The following is a 20,200-nucleotide window of genomic DNA, read 5'->3' as shown; positions in this document are numbered from 1 at the left end:
TTTTCTCCCTCCTTCTTAAAAAGTGGGATAATATTAGCCACTTGCCAATCCTCACGAACTGATCCTGAATCTAAGGAACATTGGAAAATGATCACCAATGCATCCGCAATTTCCAGAGCCACCTCCTTTAGTACCCTAGGATGCAGACCATCTGGACCTGGGGATTTGTTAGCCTTAAGTCCCATCAGTCTACTCATCACTGTTTCCTTCCTAATGTCAATCTGTTTCAGTTCCTCTGTTACCCTATGTCCTTGGCCCATCCATACATCTGGGAGATCGCTTGTGTCTTCCCTATTGAAGACAGATCCAAAGTACTTATTAAATTCGTCTGCCATTTCTCTGTTTCCCATAACAATTTCTCCCAATTCATTCTTCAAGGGCCCAACATTGTTCTTAACTATCTTCCTTCTCTTCAAGTACCTAAAAAAACTTTTGCTATCCTCCTTTATATTCCTAGCTAGCTTGCGTTCATACCTCATTTTTTCTCCCCATATTGCCTTTTTAGTTAAGTTTTGTTGCTCCTTAAAAATTTCCCAATCATCCGTCTTCCCACTCACCTTAGCTCTGTTATACTTCTTTTTTAATGCTATGATATCTCTGACTTCCTTTGTCCAAAATTATTTTGTATATTTAATGCTAATGATAAAAGTTGCATGATGTAATTGTTTTTAAAGGAGTACACGTGAAACTATAAAAAAATGAACAAAAGTGAATATTCAACATTTAACAGCATATATGTGTACCTATTGTGTAGACACAATGATTTAAAAGCTCTAAATCTATGTAAGACTAAATGAATAGGAATAATCAGCTTTTTTATTGTGTCTGACTATGTTGACAAAAACTAATTAATGACAGGAAAAACACATATTTTATGAAAAAATTACAAAATCAGGAGGTTGTACCGAAATATTGCTTGATTGCTGAGACCTTGTTCTATAAACATATGTTTAGATTTCTTAACATTTAAATTTTTTTTCTTTTCAAAATTAAAACCTGTTTTATCCAAATTCTCAAGAATCAGTGAACCATTAAATAGGAGATCCTAAACTATGAAAGATGTTAGTCTCCTCTTAAAACTCAGACATGTAGCAAGAAACAGGTCCACCATGTCCATACTAACCTTCATGGAAGTGATAACCTAGAGGCAAAATGTGAGGACTGGTATTGTTCTTTGCTATATGCGCCATTCTTTAAAGACTATAAAAGTTTAAATTCCTCAAAACACAACTGCAAGAAATGCAATCTTAATAAACTTATTTAACTGGTAACACAAGAATGCAAATAAGATTTAAACTACCTGTGGAATTCTGTCAGTCGAAGGCTTAGTTTCTTCAGGGAAAGTGATATTCATGTTTGGTTTATCTTCTTCAAGCACCTCATTCAGTTCTGCCTGGAAAAGTAGTAACTTTAACAGTCCAGAATTACATAGATTAATCTAAATACAAACTAGTGACGTATGATTAGCCCAATGCACTCACCCAGGGTATCACAATCATTAAGTAGCTGTGGCATATTTCTTTTAGTATTGATAGATGACGACTTCAGAGAATAGTCAAAAGATTGGAGAAACAAAAAGGATTTCAATCTGACAGAGGTTTTAAATTTACTGATTTTGATCTTGCAACGCACAGGACTGCCCTACACGCAAGAAATAAATTTGAAAGGTCATTGTCCACAATTGCTTCGCATGTTTGCCTCCCAATAAAGAGTGTTTTCCTTAGCATTTATCAGTAGAATTGAGATCTCCAAAAGAAAATGGGGTGAAACATAGCACAGCGGTTAGCATAATACTATTACAGCTCCAGCTGTAAGATCAGAGTTCGATTCTCACTGTTGTCTGTAAGGGTTTTGTATGCTGTCCTGGTGACTGTGGATTTTTTCTCTGGTTGCTGCAGTTTCTGCCCACATTCCAAAGACACACGAGCTCGGGTTAGTGAGCTGTAAGCAGGCTATGTTGGCACCAGAAGCATGGCAACACTTGCAGGCTGCTCCCAATACTCACCGATTTACTTTGATGCAAATGATGCATCGCACTGGATGTTTCAATGCAGCTTTATAGCCCATCTAATGTAATGAGATGAAAGCTTTATTCCAGAAGATTAAACCATGTTGCTTTGCGGCCATTTGAAAAAGAAAATGACTTGCTCTTCATTGAGCGGAAAGGTCACAAAGTAATTGTAGACAAGGAACTTTCAAGATTTATTTCTGAAGCATAGACCAGTCATATGCATTAATAGCTCAACAAATCCCTATTCCTGCAAGAGCACAAAGAAAGAAAAAGACCCTTCATACCCACAGGATGTTCAAACTGGCCTTGCAGCTAATGAAGTTCTTTCTGAAGGTGGTCACAGCTGTAATGTAGAAAACACAGCAGCCAATTTGTACACTACAAAATCTCAAGCAACAATCACTAGGTAATCTATTTTATTTATGATAGTTAAAGGATGACTCCCCTACCTAGGACTCACAACTCTTCAGGGTGACACAAAACTCTTTTGCCCATCTTTAACTTAGCGCCTAAAGAACAGCACTGTTACAATTCAATACTAAAGTTGCAATCTAGATTTCCAAGTCTAAGAACTGGTCCTCGTTAGTGGTTAGACACAATACAATAAAACTGCCAGCTCTTGGCCATCTCTGCAATAGTAATTTTCAGATCATCTGAGATAGAGAACATTAAAATAAAGAGAATAACAAAAGCACGATGGCAAACAAAATGCATACAATAATATGGAATAACAGAGGGAGAATGAGGAACACCAAAGATATAACTTGATGATTAAAACACTTTAAACACACATCCTCATTATACTATGCACTTTGACTGTATTTCGTTTTAAATTTTAATTAGAGATACAGTAGAGTTACAGGCCCTTCCACCCCAACAATCCCACACTGCCCAATTACACCCACGTGACCAATTAACCTACTGACTCCAGGTCTTTGGAAAGTGGGAAGAAACCAGAGTACCCAGAGGAAACCCACGCAGTCATTGGGTGCGGGGGGGGGGCGGAGGGAGGAGATGTACAAGCTCCTTATATGCAGGGCCGGGAATTGAATTCGATCCCTGGTGTTGTAATAGTGTTACACTAACCACTACTCTACTGTGCCACTCCTATGCTATTGTTATTTGAATTCTTTCCCCCTCCATAACCACACAAAAAAACCCAGCTTTTCATTCCAAACCCATTGATAACATGTGGCAAACATCACAGTACAAGGAAGCTTGGCAGTGATAGCAATGAATAGTTTAACAAACAGCAAAACTAATAAAATTATTAATCAGAATACTTGCTTTACTTCACAAAAGTATCACTGTTATTAGCTCAAATGGCAGAGATGGAAAAGCTCAAATCTCAATGGGAAAACACAGTGGTACCTTGCACAATGGCTGCCCTATAGATAAATGAGACATCAGATGTGCCCTATTTGAGCACATTAACAGGATACACTGAGCCTTCATTGTATTCTTCAAGTTAATTTGCAGGAAACCCATTGGAATGCAATCAGAATAACAGGCACAATGACCTAGTTTATTTAACGTTTTAGAAGTACAGGGCTCAATACTCAGACTGAACATTTAATAATCCTCCTGTACCAGATGACGTTTCCAAGACATTTTGTTGATTCTTGAAGCTTCAGTCATAGCCCCATCGGTAGGTTCAGATTTGTGGCATACAAAGATCAAAATAAAATTACTAAAGTATAAATAGATCACCAAATACTACCCTGAGATTAATTTTCTTGCAGGCATTCACAGTAGAACAAAGAAATACAACAGAATCAATGAAGAAAGCTACACAAAGACTAATAAGCAACCAACGTGCAAAAGCCAAACTACAAGTACAAAAGTGCAAATAAGAGTGAGAAATAATATTGAATAATGCTGAGAAATGAGTAAATAAATAATACTGACAATAGCTGTAGGTGATCGGGTCACAGAGAATGCTTCAATAATTACCCTTTATAGAACATTTATCCTTCAGCTTGGGGTGAAATGTCAAAAGGTTTTTAAGGAAGCTATATTTACCATCAAGTCCGGGTCATCATCATCCATATTATCGTCACTGTCTTCTTCATCGAGGTCTTTCATGCACAGAGCAGCCATTTTTTCAATAGCTTCCATCGGGAGTGGGGCTACAGGAATAAAAAAAAATCAATCATGACATTAAACTGTTTTATTCACATTTTATTCAATGGAATGTTTTACCACATTATATTCCATTTGACATACCCCCGTCAACAGTTCCCTAAAGTCTCTTCACAATGCACTGCTATCTATTTTTAAAATCATCCACAAACTTGGATACATTAGATTTAATCCCCTCATCCAAATAATTGTAATCATAAATTGAAACAGTTGGAGCCCCAGCACCCTTCCAGTGGCATCCCACTAGTCTCAGTCTCCTAACCCAAAATGTCCCATTTTTTGACTTTTCATTAACCTCTCAATTTGACACCATTTTACTCTCAATCCTTTGTGCTCTAAATCTGTTCAATAATCTCTTGTGTGGCAGTTCAAACACCTCCTGAAAATACAAACATGTCATAGATGATTATTTCCTAACTTCCTCCTATCCCAAAGCTTTACCTATAGATCTGGTTACAATCTCAGAAGACGGCAACACATATGCCAAACTAAATCCATGTTAACTTCACCCAATTTTCCAAGTATTGTGTTAGCAGATTTTACCATATTCCATGGTCATGCTATCTGGTCTGTGGTTCTGTTTTCATTTTCCTCTTTTCTCAAATAGTGGGTTTACATTTTCTAACTTTCAATCTACAGAAACCATTTTAGAAGCTATGGAATTTGGGGAAATGAAAACCAGATGCTGCCTGGCCTGTTGAGTTCCTCCAGCATTTTGTGTGCGTTGCTTGGATTTCCGGCATCTGCAGATTTTCTCATGCCTCCACTTGTTTCAGCCAGGTCATCTGATCCAACCAGAGTCTTACTGAGTACTTTGGTTAAGAAACTCATAAGTACAACTATAAAGGCACTGTATTAAGTGTTTTTGTAAATTGATAAATTCTAGATGACCACCAAAGGGAGAGAGATTCTTTCAACACACACAACTTGATGGAGGAACTCAGCAAGTCAGAGAGGAATAAATGTTTGACATTTCCAGCTAAGATCCTTCATAGCCTAACGTCAGTGGTGGGGAAACTGCTGGAGTGAGTTATCAAGGATGTGATAACTGCACATTTGGAAAGCGGTGAAATGATCAGACAAAGTCAGCATGGATTTGTGAAAGGAAAATCATGTCTGACGAACCTCATAGAATTTTTTGAGGATGTAACTAGTAGAGTGGATAGGGGAGAACCAGTGGATGTGGTATATTTGGATTTTCAGAAGGCTTTTGACAAGGTCCCACACAGGAGATTAGTGTGCAAACTTAAAGCACACGGTATTGGGGGTAAGGTATTGGTGTGGGTGGAGAGTTGGTTAGCAGACAGGAAGCAAAGAGTGGGAATAAACGAGACCTTTTCAGAATGGCAGGCGGTGACTAGTGGGATACCGCAAGGCTCAGTGCTGGGACCTCAGTTGTTTACAATATATATTAATGACTTGGATGAGGGAATTAAATGCAGCATCTCCAAGTTTGCGGATGACACGAAGCTGGGTGGCAGTGTTAGCTGTGAGGAGGATGCTAAGAGGATGCAGGGTGACTTGGATAGGTTGGGTGAGTGGGCAAATTCATGGCAGATGCAATTTAATGTGGATAAATGTGAAGTTATCCACTTTGGTGGCAAAAATAGGAAAACAGATTATTATCTGAATGGTGGCCGATTAGGAAAAGGGGAGGTGCAACGAGACATGGGTGTCATTATACACCAGTTATTGAAAGTGGGCATGCAGGTACAGCAGGCGGTGAAAAAGGCGAATAGTATGCTGGCATTTATAGCGAGAGGATTCGAGTACAGGAGCAGGGAGGTACTACTGCAGTTGTACAAGGCCTTGGTGAGACCACACCTGGAGTATTGTGTGCAGTTTTGGTCCCCTAATCTGAGGAAAGACATCCTTGCCATAGAGGGAGTACAAAGAAGGTTCACCAGATTGATTCCTGGGATGGCAGGACTTTCATATGAAGAAAGACTGGATGAACTGGGCTTGTACTTGTTGAAATTTAGAAAATTGAGGGGGGATCTGATTGAAACGTATAAGATCCTAAAGGGATTGGACAGGCTAGATGCAGGAAGATTGTTCCCGATGTTGGGAAAGTCCAGAACGAGGGGTCACAGTTTGAGGATAGAGGGGAAGCCTTTTAGGACCGAGATTAGGAAAAACTTCTTCACACAGAGAGTGGTGAATCTGTGGAATTCTCTGCCACAGGAAACAGTTGAGGCCAGTTCATTGGCTATATTTAAGAGGGAGTTAGATATGGCCCATGTGGCTACGGGGGTCAGGGGGTATGGAGGGAAGGCTGGGGCGGGGTTCTGAGTTGGATGATCAGCCATGATCATAATAAATGGCGGTGCAGGCTCGAAGGGCTGAATGGCCTACTCCTGCACCTATTTTCTATGTTTCTATCAGGATTCTTGGGTCTTAGCCCAAAACATTGACCATTTACTCCTCTCCACAGATGGTGCCTGACATAATCCTACAAATTGTGCATGCTGCTCTAGATTTCCAGAATCTGCAGAATCTTGTATGTATGATAGTTTTTCAACTTTACAAGATTTGTCAGGATAAAATATACCCAGTCCATTGTAAGGATTAATAGTTGTAGCAGGGCTTGAATATTATCACCTCTTATAAAGTTAAATCAAGTGACATAGACCACAACAGGGCTTTGCTTCCAGGTGAGCTCAATGTCTTCTCTGCTTGCTTTGACCATGAAGGAACCATCACAAACTCCCACTGCCCCTGGTGATCCTGTGATTTCAGTCTGAGGCAGACATGTGAGCAGCCTTCAGGGAAGTGAATGAATGAAAAGCATCAAACCCAGATGGGGTTCCTGGCCAAGTAATAAAAATCTGTGGTGTTCAACTGGCTGCAGTGTTCACTGAGATCCTTAACCTCTCACTTCAAAAGTCTGAGATACCCACTTGCTTCAAACAGGCTTCAACTATACTGGTGCCCAAGTAGTATGTGGTAACCTGCCTCAATGACCATCACCCAGTGGCACTTACAGTTATGTGACAAGAATACACATCGATAAAGATGTTAGCTGTCTTGGGCTGGCACCAGTGGGATCAGCAGTTGGTCTGCCACCTGTCTTCAGGAGAGAGAGAGATAAGGAAAACAGTGGAGCAGCATTTGGAGATGTGTAATGAAGGGGAAGGAGAGCTGTCAAGATCGGCTCCCCCTTTGAACCCTGAACTGTTTGAAGTGATGGACAGGCGATACCCCAGCAGAGGGATAAAAAGGGACAGGTTTGCTAGGGCGACACACACACGACACCTGAGGTAACAAGACCCTGGAAGCGGTGCGTCTCTCACAAGTCGGTGGGAAGTACCGGGCTGTAGACGCACAGGGTGGAAAGGCACGATCGGCGGGAACCTGGTGTGTGTCCACCCTTGCCTGGGTGCTGGGTTCACCGCAGAGAAACGATCATATCTGGAAACGGAGGGGGTCACGGTCGGTGACCTCAGATGACATCACAATGGACTCGCCCGAAAGCTGACTGAGAAGGTCTGTGTGGAAGCCTTGAATATTCATTCGTTTTGCTCTCTCTCTCCTCCCCCCCACGGTCCATCTCCCACGGCAGCGATTACTGCTAACTGAACTGAACTAAAGTGAACTGAACTTTGCGTCACTTTGAAACTGGTCATTTACCCCTAGACAACGATAGAGCTTGATTGATCCTGTTATCTTTATTCTGTGTACATGTGTGTTTATCATTGCTGAACTGTTGCATTTATTATCCTTTTGATTAGAGTACTGTGTTGCTTGTTTCTTTAATAAAACTTTCTTCGTTCTAGTAATCCAGACTCCAACTGAGTGATCCATTTCTGCTGGTTTGGCAACCCAGTTACGGGGTACGTAACATAAGTGGGGTTCTTGTCCACGATTTTGAACGCTAAATTTGGGACGGAGTAAATTGATTGGGTCAAAATTCCCGAAAGAAAGAAAAGACAAACAGCAGAAATGGAGGCTGAGGAAATTATAAAGGCGCCGACCTTGGAGGCATTAGAGGATGCCAGGAAATCGGAATTGGTAGCTGTGGCCAAACGGTTGAATCTTGCTAAGGGGAAGTCGACAATGAGGAGAGAGGAGATACACAGAGCTATCGTAGAGCACTATGTATCTAAAGGTGTGTTTCCCCAAGGCGAGCTGGAGGTGGTGTCTATTGAAAAACCTGCCGGAGACGTGGTACAGGTGCAGCTTGAAAAACTGAGACTCGAGCACGAGTTCCGGGTACGGCAGTTGGAGCGAGAAGAGGGGGGGAGGGAGAGAGAGGGGGGGGAGGGAGAGAGAGGGGGGGGAGGGAGAGAGAGGGGGGGGAGGGAGAGAGAGGGGGGGGAGGGAGAGAGAGGGGGGGGAGGGAGAGAGAGGGGGGGGAGGGAGAGAGAGGGGGGGGAGGGAGAGAGAGGGGGGGAGGGAGAGAGAGGGGGGGAGGGAGAGAGAGGGGGGGAGGGAGAGAGAGAGAGGGGGGGGAGGGAGAGAGAGAGAGGGGGGGGAGGGAGAGAGAGGGGGGAAGGGAGAGAGAGGAGGGGAGGGAGAGAGAGGAGGGGAGGGAGAGAGAGGAGGGGAGGGAGAGAGAGGAGGGGAGGGAGAGAGAGGAGGGGAGGGAGAGAGAGGAGGGGAGGGAGAGAGAGGAGGGGAGGGAGAGAGAGGAGGGGAGGGAGAGAGAGGAGGGGAGGGAGAGAGAGGAGGGGAGGGAGAGAGAGGAGGGGAGGGAGAGAGAGGAGGGGAGGGAGGAGGAGAGAGAAGGAGAGAGAAGGAGAGAGAGTGTGTGTGTGTGAGAGAGTGAGTTGGAGCGAGAGGAGAAACAGAGGGAAAGGGAATTCGAGCTGGAGAAGTTAAGGATAAGGGCAGAGCAGGGGCCCGTGCCGAACCAATGTGGAGGGTTCCGGGCGACCCAGGAGGTTAGGCTGGTTCCCCAATTTGACGATACCGACGTGGATCGGTACTTCCTCCATTTCGAAAAAGTTGCTACAAGTCAGGACTGGCCGAGGGATAAGTGGGCTGTTTTGCTTCAGAATGTACTGAAAGGGAAAGCCCAACAAGCTTACTCAGCTTTGTCCGCGGAAGATGCCCAGAGGTATGAGGTGGTGACAGAGGCCATCCTCAGGATTTATCAGTTGGTCCCGGAGGCATACCGGCAGAGGTTCCGGAATGCGAGGAAGCAGTATTTAGAGTTTGCCCGTGAGATGCAGACATATTGTGAGCGTTGGTGCGCCTCGAAGGGGGTTGAGGGGGATTATGACAGACTGCTACAGCTGATCTTGATTGAGCAGTTTAAAGCTTGTGTCCCTGAGGGTATGAGACCCTACCTAGATGAGAAAGAGGAAGCCACGTTAGCCGCAACTGCTAAGTTAGCGGATGAGTATGCGTTGACACATAAAATGAAGTTTGCCCCGAGTAAAGGCTACCAGAAGGGTAGTCAAGACGGCGGGGAGAGTCCGTCGGAAAAGTCAGAAAGTAAACCAGGGACTAGTGAGAAGGATAAGGTAGACCGGGAGCAGTCTGGTAGGAGTCTCCTGGGGTCGTCTGTTATAATTGCGGGAAAGTCGGACACTTTGCGTCCAGGTGCTTTGCCCCAAAGAAGGAGACAGGAAAAGGAAAAACGGCGAGTTTGACTGGCTGTATCGAGCTGGTAAACGAACCGCTAGGACAGGACAGGTCTGCCAAAGTTCAGGAAGGGCGCGAGAGGTTTATCTCGGCCGGATTGGTGTCAGTGAAGGAGGGGTTGAAACCAGTTCCAGTGCGGATCTGGAGAGACACGGGAGCGTGTCAGTCACTGATACTGAAGAGTGTATTAGAGTTTAGCTCAGAGACCCCGACTGGGGAGGTCAAGGTCAAAGGCATTGGGAAAGGGACAGAGTCAGTCCCTTTGCACCAGATAAACTTACAAAGCAACCTGGTCTCTGGACTAGTCACGATGGGGGTGAGGTCCGAATTACCGATGAAAGGCGTGGAAGTCTTGCTTGGTGATGACCTCGCCGGGGCAATCGTGTTCGAAGCAGTGAGATTGACAGGTCAGCCTGCCAGCATTGAGGCCCCGCCCATGGACTCACAGGCTCATCACGGGACTGCGGTAGTAAATATAGCTGAGACGTTTCTGCCAGCCTTGTATGAGAAGGGGGTAGAAAGTGAAAAGAAGGAGTGTAGTGAAACAAGAGGTAGTGAGGGAGCTGAGACAGACTTAGCATTAGCCAGGAAGGAATTTATGCAGGTGCAGGAGCGAGACGAGGGGCTGATGGTTTTGGCAGAGACAGCTCTCTCTGACACAGAATTAACAAGGGAACTAGTAGGCTATTGTGTGGAGGAGGAAGTGCTAAGGAAGAAAGGGAGACCAAGTACCGTACCCGCAGATGAGGAATGAGGGGTGGTGCAAAAGAGTTATGAGGATGAGATTTTTAACCTGGCCCACAAGGTACCCCCCGGTGGACATTTTGCCGTACTGGAGGGAACAGTTGGTGGAATCATGAACGAGGTTTACCAGCTGCACCGGAGGAAGGATGTTATTGATTATGGCCGACGCGAACTGAGACTGTCACAGGCTTTTGATATGCTAACAAACCTAGTCGGTGTTAGCGCGGAAATCAATGAAGCTCGGGTCCCCCCGATAAGAGAAAAAAACCATTTTGAAAAAATGAGTATGGTATCGACCAGATGGGAGAAGGCTATTGTTTTGGCCAGGTCTGCTGATAAAGTCTCTCCCTTAATCCCCGAACAAAGCGACTCTTTAGGAGAAGTAATTAAACGACTCGCACACGAGTGTTTGATTGTCCCGAGGCGACGCAAAGAACTGGGACGTTGGGTGGTGGTTGTTACACTAGGTCAGGCTAGCGAATGAGAATGAGTAATTCAGTGACTAAAGGGCTGACGAACACAGAGGTGTGTATCGGCAATGTAATACGGCTGTCTGAAGCCAGCTTGATAGTGAACCTTGAAAAAAATGAGTTCGGCCACACGTAGGTCACTTACCTGGGAATTGTGGTGACACAGGGGCAGCTGGCAGCGCTGCAAGCTACAGTGCGGGCTATCTCTGACATCCCAACCCCGACAGACAAGAGGGCCCTCAGAAGGTTCTTGGGGATGGTGGGGTACTATAGGAAGTTTTGCAATAACTCTGCGGTTACTACCCTTCCCCCTCCTACTAAGCCCTTGCGAGAGAAAACTAAGTCGGAATGGGACTACCCTTGTTATTGTGGTCCAGGACGAAACCCAGTGAGAGGTTACATTGATCGCAATTCATCAGTGTTTTTGGCCACTATGAAGTTTGCTAAGTTGGAATCTGGTCTAAGGGATTATTAATGACACATATAAAAGGAACAGAAAATGTGATGGCTGACTGTCTGTCAGGTGTTGACAACTTCAAACTCGCTGTATTAGCCAAATAGCTGATAAAGTTGTATATTTGTGTGTATCCAATAATGTATTCATGTTTGTAATTTTTACCCCCGGTAAAAATCCTTAAAGGGGGGGAAGTGTGACAAGAATACACATCGATAAAGATGTTAGCTGTCTTGGGCTGGCACCAGTGGGATCAGCAGTTGGTCTGCCACCTGTCTTCAGGAGAGAGAGAGATAAGGAAAACAGTGGAGCAGCATTTGGAGATGTGTAATGAAGGGGAAGGAGAGCCGTCAAGATCGGCTCCCCCTTTGAACCCTGAACTGTTTGAAGTGATGGACAGGCGATACCCCAGCAGAGGGATAAAAAGGGACAGGTTCGCTAAGGCAACACACACACACGACACCTGAGGTAACAAGACCCTAGAAGCGGTGCATCTCTCACAAGTCGGTGGGAAGTACCGGGCCGTAGACGCACAGGGTGGAAAGGCACGGTCGGCGGGAACCTGGTGTGTGTCCACCCTTGCCTGGGTGCTGGGTTCACCGCAGAGAAACGATCATATCTGGAAACGTAGGAGGTCACGGTCGGTGACCTCAGATGACATCACAAAGGACTCGCCCGAAAGCTGACTGCGAAGGTCTGTGTGGAAGCCTTGAATATTCATTCGTTTTGCTCTCTCTCTTCTTCCCCCCACTGTCCATCTCCCACGGCAGCGATTACTGCGAACTGAACTGAACTAAATTGAACTGAATTTTGCGTCACTTTGAAACTGGTCATTTACCCCTAGACAACGATAGAGCTTGATTGATCCTGTTATCTTTATTCTGTGTACATGTGTGTTTATCATTGCTGAACTGTTGCATTTATTATCCTTTTGATTAGAGTACTGTGTTGCTTGTTTCTTTAATAAAACTTTCTTAGTTCTAGTAATCCAGACTCCAACTGAGTGATCCATTTCTGCTGGTTTGGCAACCCAGTTACGGGGTACGTAACAGTTACAAGAAAAAGTTTGTGAGGCCTTTGCAGTTACCTGGTTTTCTGCATTACTTACTCAAAATGTGGTCTGATTGTCATCCAAGTCACAATAGACAAATACAATCTGCCTAAACTAATAACAATCTGCCTAAACTAATAACACAAAAAATTCTACTTTTCATGTCTTTATTGAACAGATTGTTTAATCACGACCTGGCAAGAAAAAAAAAGTATGTGAACCCTTGTATTTAATAACAGGGAGAACCTCCTTTAGCAGCAATAACCTCAACCAAATGTTTCCTGTAGCTGCTGATCAGACTAGTGCAATGGCAAGGAGGAATTTTAGACCATTCCTCCATACAAAACTGTTTCAGTCAATCAATATTTCTGGAACACCTTGCACAAACAGCCCTCTCCAGGTCATGCCACAGCACCTCAACTGGGTTAAGGTCTGGACTCTGACCTAGCCATTCCAAAACACAAATTGTCTTCTTTTTAAACCATTCTCTTGTTGATATGACATTCTCCTGTAACATGTCTTGAGACAATTTTAATACAAGGGTTCGCATACTTTTTTTTTCCCTCAACGAATGCAAGTTATCCAGGCCCTGAGCCAACAAAGCAGCCCCAAACCATGACGCTCCTTCCACTATGCTTCACTGTTGGGATGAGGTTTTGGTATTGGGATGCAGTGCTCTTTTCCTCCAATTGTAACAGTGTGCATTTCTGTCAGAAAGTTCAACTTTTATCTCATCTGTCCACAGAACGTTGTTTCAGAAGTGTTGTAAAACATCCAGGTGGTCTTTTGCAAACCTGAGATGTGCAGAATTTTTTTTCCCCTGGAGAGCAGTGGTTTCCTCTGCGGTGTCTTTCCATGAACGCCATCCTTGTTCAGTATTTTCCTCATAGTGGGACACATGAACAGAAACTTCAGCAAGTTCTAGAGATTACTACAGGTCTTTTGCTGTTACCCTCAGATTCTTTTTCACTTCCTTCAGCATTGCAAGTCAAGGTCTTGGTGTGATCTTTACAGGACGTCCACTCCTGGGGAGAGTAGCAATAGTACTGAATTTTCTCCATTTGTAGACAATTTCTCTTACTGTGGCTAATGAACACTCAGGTATTTAGAAATGCTTCTGTAGTCTTTTCTAGCTTCATGCATCGCTACAATTCTAAGATAGTCTTAAAGTTGATTTGACTGAGGCATGGTACACAAACAGATTTTTCTAGAGAGCGCAGGCTGTGTCAGTAACCTGACTTTGTGTGTCTTTTTTTAAAATAGGGCAGAGCAGCTTTACAACCCACACCTCCACCCTCATCTCATTGACTGGAACACCCGACTCTCAACAGCTTTTGTTGAAGGCATTACCTCAGAGGTTCACATACTTTTTTGGACCTAGGCTGATTGTTTAAGTGGTATACTCAGTATTGATGATAAAACAATTGTCTGCACGTTATTAGCTTAGGCAGATTGTGTTTGTCAATTATTGTGATTTAGATGAAGATCACACTACATTTTTATAAGTAATTAATGCAGAAAACCAGATAATTGCAAAGGATCCACGAACTTTTTTTTTGCAACTGTACATCCAGTGATGAAACATATCAACTCCTGCCTCAGAAGCGACTTAGATCCGCTCCAATTTGCCTACCAGAGCAACAAGTCCACAGTAGATGCCATCTCATTGGCTCTTCACTCAACCATGGAACATCTCAACAGAAAAGATGTATACATCAGAGGTTCTTTATTAACTACAGCTCAGCATTCAACATAATCACCCCCTTAAAATTTATCAGTAGGCTTTAAGACCTTGGCCTCAATCCTCCTTCTGCAAATAGATCCTCAATTTCCTCACATGTAGACCTCAGTCAGTTTAGATTGGCAATAACATCTTCTCCACGATCTCAATCAGCACAGGTGTATCATAACTCTGTGCTTAGCCCCCTACTCTACTTGTTTTACACTTATGACTGTATGGTTAAGCACAGCTCCAGTGTCATATTCAGGTTTGCTGATGACACTACTGTCATAGGCCAAATCAAAGGTGGTGATGAATTAGCATATAGGAGGGAGATTAAGAATCTGGCTGAGTGGTGCCATAACAACAACCTCAATGTCAGCAAGACTAAGGAGCTGATTATTGACTTCAGGAGGAGGAAACCAAAGGTCTATGAGCCAATTCTTCGCAGAGGATCAACAACTTTAAACTTCAGGAAGACCTGCCCTGTGCCCAGCACACAAGTGCAGTTACGATGAAAGTATGGCAGCACTTCTACTTCTTTAGGAACTTGCGAAGATTTGGCATGACATCTAAAACTTTGACAAACTTCTATAGATGTGTAATGAAGAGTACATTAACTGGCTGCACTGCAACCCAGTATGGAAACACCAATGCCTTGGCACAGAAAATCCTACAAGTAGTAGTGGATATAGCCCAGCCCTTTATGGGTAAAGCCCTCCCCACTATTAAGCACATCTATACAAAATATTGTCACAGGAAAGCAGCATATATCATCAGGGAACAACCCCCTCCCCCACCACCACCCAAGGCATGCACCCTTCTCACAGCTGCCATCAGGTAGGAGGTACAGGAGCCTCAGGACTCGCATCACCAGGTTCAAGAACAGTTACTACTCCTCAACCATCAGGTTGTTAAACCAAAGGGGATAACTACACTCAATTTCACTTGCCCCATCACTTAAATGATCCTGTAACATATGGACTTACTTTCAAGGACCCTTCATCTCATGTTCTCAATATTTATTGCTCATTATTCATTATTGTTACTACTCTTGTCGTATTTGCAAAGTTCGTCACCTTTTGAACAGTGGCTGAATACTCAAGTTCGGGCATGTTTTCATTTATTCTACTCTGGTTACTATTATATTATAGATTTATTGAGTATGTCAACAAGAATATGAATCTCTGGATTGTATATGGTAACATAGATGTACTTTGATAATAAATTTACTTTGAACTTTGAAAGTGCAGCAGAATCTCACTGCTATATCTGCATAACTCCGTGTTTTCAGATTTTTATGATGGGTCTTGTTACAGGGATCTTCTAGCTTGAAGGCAAGAATACCACCAAGTGAAAAACAACCAGGGAGTTGCTTTTCTAAATAGGTCAAGATCAGCTGAATAGGATCAAAAGTCAATCAAGCACAATCAATAAAAGGTTTTGTGAGATTATTACTAGCCGCAGAGTTGTTGAAAAAAACTGCCCTAGATAATATCCAAGCAGAGAAAATAACATTCCTTGGAGATAAGACTCTTCAAAGTAATACCGATTTCACAATCTCTTCCTAATCATTAAATAATGACAGGAACTCTGATTCATTAAATTTTAAATGACAAATCTAGTTCACTAATATCTACTTTGTCCATTTGCTGTAAATAAAATATTAGACTTAGCAGGTTTTCATCTCTATCAGTTCAGAAAGAGCCTGGAAGGAAGGGGGGGACCTTTAAAATTATAGATATAATGCAATACTTCATACCATTTTAAAGATTTCTTGCCCTAGTTATCATCCCCACTCCATCTATTACCTCAGTTATTGCCCTATAAATACTTTAAACCACATTTTACAATGCTGTTTACATTGTAAATAGTGCCTTGATAAAGTATTCAGCCCCCACAACTATCTTCACATTTTACTGTCTCATTTTCTAAATTTAAAATATATTGAAATAGGATTTTTGAGCTATTCTATAAAACATAGTGCATCATGTCAAAACTGCAAACCTGTCAACAATTTACCACAAACTAAAAACCAAAATTGTGAGGCTCAGAAAGTATTCATCTCCTTTGTAATAACTACACAACTTTCCTCAGGTGTGATATATTACCTTACCAATTCACCTAATTTGTTGATGTAGAAAAATCATTGTCACCTGTTTTCAATGAATTCATAAGAATAATTATGCCTTCTGTCTGTAAGGTCCAAAGGTACAGCAGATTTTCAACAGATCAAACCAAAATGAAGTCAAAAGAGCATTCAAGACAAATCATGGAAATAAAAAAAGGATCTAGTACTTTCCCAGCATATATGACAAATAAAGTCTTCTCAGGCTTCCAGCCGGTACAGGTGTCGATGTTTCGATGACAAACACTGTCACCTTCGTCAGAGATAATGCCTGGGCATGTCTTGTCTATTGGTATTTATACCCCCCCAATCGCCCATCCCTTATCAGTTAGCTCTCATCTAATCAGGTTTCTGCTGTCCCACCTAGTTTACGATCAAATTCAAGTTCTTAATTAGTGTCTTAATTAGTGTGAGTCCTGTGCTTTCGTTAAAATTCTTTCCCCTTAGTTTTGTTTCAATGGCTTCCTTCACCAGGTTGTCCCAAAAGCTATTGGCACGGCTTTGTGCCAAAGTCAATCCTATGGCCATTGCAAATGCAATGTTCTGCTACTGCCAACTTCTTTGGGTAACCCAAATGGTCTTTGGTCTTTGATGTGGATTTCCACCATGTGTTCCCTCTGGCACATTCACAGGGAACCCTGTAAAAGCCAGCCACCCCGAGTCCAGGTCACCTTTGACCCACATAAACTGTGATTTGAGCTTCCTTACGGGTTTGTGGATGGTACTAATCTGGTATTTCTTCAGGATTCTGGCGATCCTTCCAGAAACTGTGGAAATGTAGTTTAGCTTTCCTGGTTTTTCCCATTGGCCCTTTTAATGTGATTGATCTCCTTCACCTTGTATCCATTCTGTAGGAACATTGTGCATATTCATCTTAACTCCCCATGGAGATTTTCTGGGTTCGAAACAGTTTTTGCACAATTAACCAAAGTAGAAAGAACCACTATGTTGGGAGACATGATGGTGGGTGTTATTGTTGAGGTACAAGTCCGTGTGAGTGGGTTTCCGATAGACCCCATGTCCAAGGGTACCATCCGGTTTCTGTAGTATTAAAATGCCCAGGAATGGGAGGCAACCATTTTTCTCCATCTCCAACTGAATGTTTGGACAGATGCTGTTCAGGTGGTCACGGAACTGCTGGGGTGCCTGGAGTCCATGAGACCACACGATGAAGGTGTCAGCGACATATCTGAAGAAGCATTTGGGGTGCAAGGGTGATGAACTCAGAGTCCACTCTTCAAAGTCCTCCATGTAAAAATTAGCAATAGCCAGCAACAAGAGTGATCCCATCTGTTTGTTCATCCCTTATAGAAGAAGTATGTTGACGTAAGATGAGTTCAAACCGTGACTGCAGGAGGATCAAGCTGTCCTTGATGGGCACTCCCGGGAACAGGGACACCACGTTGAAACTGACCATTATGTCCTCGCGATGGCATAGGATTGACTTTGACAGCACAAAACTGTGCCGCACCAATGGCTTTTGGGAGTGCCTGGTGAAGGAAGTCATTGGAATGAAACTAGAGGAAAAGAATTTTAACAAAGATAAAGGTCTTGCTCTAATTAAGAACTGAGATTTGAATACAAACAAGGTGGAACAACAGAAACCTGACTGGACTAACCAATCAGGAGGGCCAAATGACAGGGGAATAAATACCACCAGAATAGACATGCCCAGGCATCATCCCCGATGAAGAGGTTGTCATTGAAACATCGGTTAAAATTGGTACCTGTACCCAGCTGGAAGCCCGAAAAGAGTTTATAAGGTAGGGAAATGATAATAGAGAAGCACATATCTGGACAAGGGTACAAGATGATCTCGGACACTGAACATACCTCGGAGCTCGGTGAAGTCCATCATGAAAAACTGGAAAAAAAAAATATGAAACCACACCACACTGCCTAGGTCAGGCCACCCCTCTAAACAGTCGCTGGAGAAGAATGGCACTTGTAAGTGAGCTGCAGAAGTCAGAAGCTGCAACTGGAGGTGAAGCCTTGCACAAAAAGGGCATTTTTGGAAGAGTGGCAAGGCAGAAACCCTGGATTAAAAACATGTCCTTACCTGTAAAAACTTTGCAAAGTGCCACTTAGAAGATATTGTAAAGATATGGAAGAAGGTCTTTTATTTGGATGAGACTAAAGTAGAACATTTTTTGGCCTCAACGTTAAGCGGTACTTGTACAGTATTAAGATTTAACCACATCACAGTAGGGACGGTGTTATCTGGCTGAAGTATGGAGAAGGTAGCATCATGCTATGGGGATGCTTTTCAGCAGCAGGGACTGGAAATCTAGTCAGGATTGTTGGGAAGATGAATGCTGCTGAATATAGAAAGATCTAGAATAAAAACCAGCCATCCTCTGCCAGAAAGCTTACCCTGGGTAGGAAGTGAGTCTTTCTAGGGTTGCCTTTTTAGGGCAACAACCCAAAGCATACTGCCAGAGAAACCACAGGGTGGCTTCAAGTGAAGAAAATTGATATCCTTGAGTGGCCCGGTCAGAGTTCTGATCTTAACCCGTTCAAACATATCTGGCAAGACCTTAAGCTTGCCATCCACCACTGCTCCCCAACTATCTGCACAGCTCGAGCAATTTTGCAAGGAGGAATAGGCAAACCTTGCTCCATCACATCATGTAAAACTAACCGAGACTTATCCATAAAGACTACTGGCTGTAATAGCTGCGAGAAGTGGTTCAGCTAAATACTGAGCAGAGGGATGAAAAACTGCTGACATCTCTGTTTTTGTATTTTTAGTTATTCATGTTGTACAGTTTTCCATTTTTGGGCTCTATTGTGAAAAAAGGAGCATGTGATTTACAAATAAAAACTCACAGTTGAATTGATCAAAATCCCTGGTTATAATACTCACTTATGTGAACAAAGGGTTAGGGACTGAATACTTTTAACAAGGCACTGAACATGCTTGTATTTATGTACATTTAAACCTCCAACTATTTTTTTTTATAATTATTTACTGTTGACTGAGTCTGACTGCAATTCAGAAGGGAAGTGGGGAGAAGAGGCAAGCTGTGGTGATGGGGAATTCATCGGTTAGGGGAACAGAAATGAGGTTCTGTGGACAAGAACGAGATTCCTGGATGGCATGTTGCACCCGGATACCAGGGTCTGGGAAATCTTAGATCGAATCTTCAGCATTCTTAAGTGGGATGGTGAACAGCCAGAGGTCGAGGTCCTTTTAGGTACCGATGACATAGGTTGGAAGAGTGACGATGTTCTGCAAAGTGAGTTCAGGGAGTTGTACTAAGTTAAAGGGCAGGATCTTCAGGGTTGTGATCTCAGGATTGTTACCTATGCTACGTGTTAGTGAGACCAGAAATAACGAGGTTATACAGTTTAACACGTGGCTAAGGAGTTATTGTAGGAGGGAGGGCACAAGAGTTTTGGATCATTGGGCTCTCTTCCAGGAAACGTGGGAGCTGTACAGAAGTGATGGTTTGCGCCTGAACTGGAAGGGGACTAATACCCTAGCAGGAAGGTTTGCCAGTGCTGGGTTTAAACTAGACTTGCAGGGTGATGGGAACAAGAATACAGAACAGTTAGTGGAGATATTGTTAAGACCTCAAAGTCAGGAACCAAAAGGTTGAGCATGGTGCAAGTGATATCCTGAGCTGCATATATTTCGATGCAAGTAGTACTGCAGGAAAGGCAGATGAGCTCAGGGCATGGATCAACACCCGGAATTGTGATATTGTAAACATTAGTGAGACTTGATTGCAGGAGGGGCAGGAATGGCAGCTCGATACTCAGGGGTCCATTGTTTTAAACGTGACAGAGCGGGAGGGATTAAGGGGGGAGTGGTGTTACTAGTCATGGAAAACGATATGCTAGCGCCCAGTCAGGACAGACCAGAGAACTTGTCTAATGAGGCGTTCT

At 43.2% G+C, this 20,200-nt stretch overlaps 1 protein-coding gene across 3 annotated transcripts in view; it reads right to left on the bottom strand.

The window, feature by feature from the left end:
* cc2d1a (coiled-coil and C2 domain containing 1A) overlaps positions 1 to 20,200 on the bottom strand; it is a 133,055-nt gene that overhangs the window by 104,732 nt on the left and 8,123 nt on the right. For 2 of the 3 annotated variants that reach the window (XM_072248391.1, XM_072248390.1), the window contains exons 3-4: positions 4,034 to 4,140; positions 1,301 to 1,393 (exon numbers count right to left, since the gene is read on the bottom strand). In XM_072248391.1, coding sequence (XP_072104492.1) covers positions 1,301 to 1,393; positions 4,034 to 4,140 — 200 coding nt within the window. Of the gene's footprint in view, positions 1 to 1,300; positions 1,394 to 4,033; positions 4,141 to 20,200 lie in introns of those variants that run through there. The other variant, XM_072248392.1, reaches the window with a different exon arrangement.

The sequence above is a fragment of the Mobula birostris genome, chromosome 32, assembly GCF_030028105.1.
Source record: "Mobula birostris isolate sMobBir1 chromosome 32, sMobBir1.hap1, whole genome shotgun sequence".
NCBI classification, from domain to species: domain Eukaryota; kingdom Metazoa; phylum Chordata; class Chondrichthyes; order Myliobatiformes; family Myliobatidae; genus Mobula; species Mobula birostris.
Note: the sequence above shows the minus strand (reverse complement) of the source record. Positions and strands in the feature narration are given on the sequence as shown.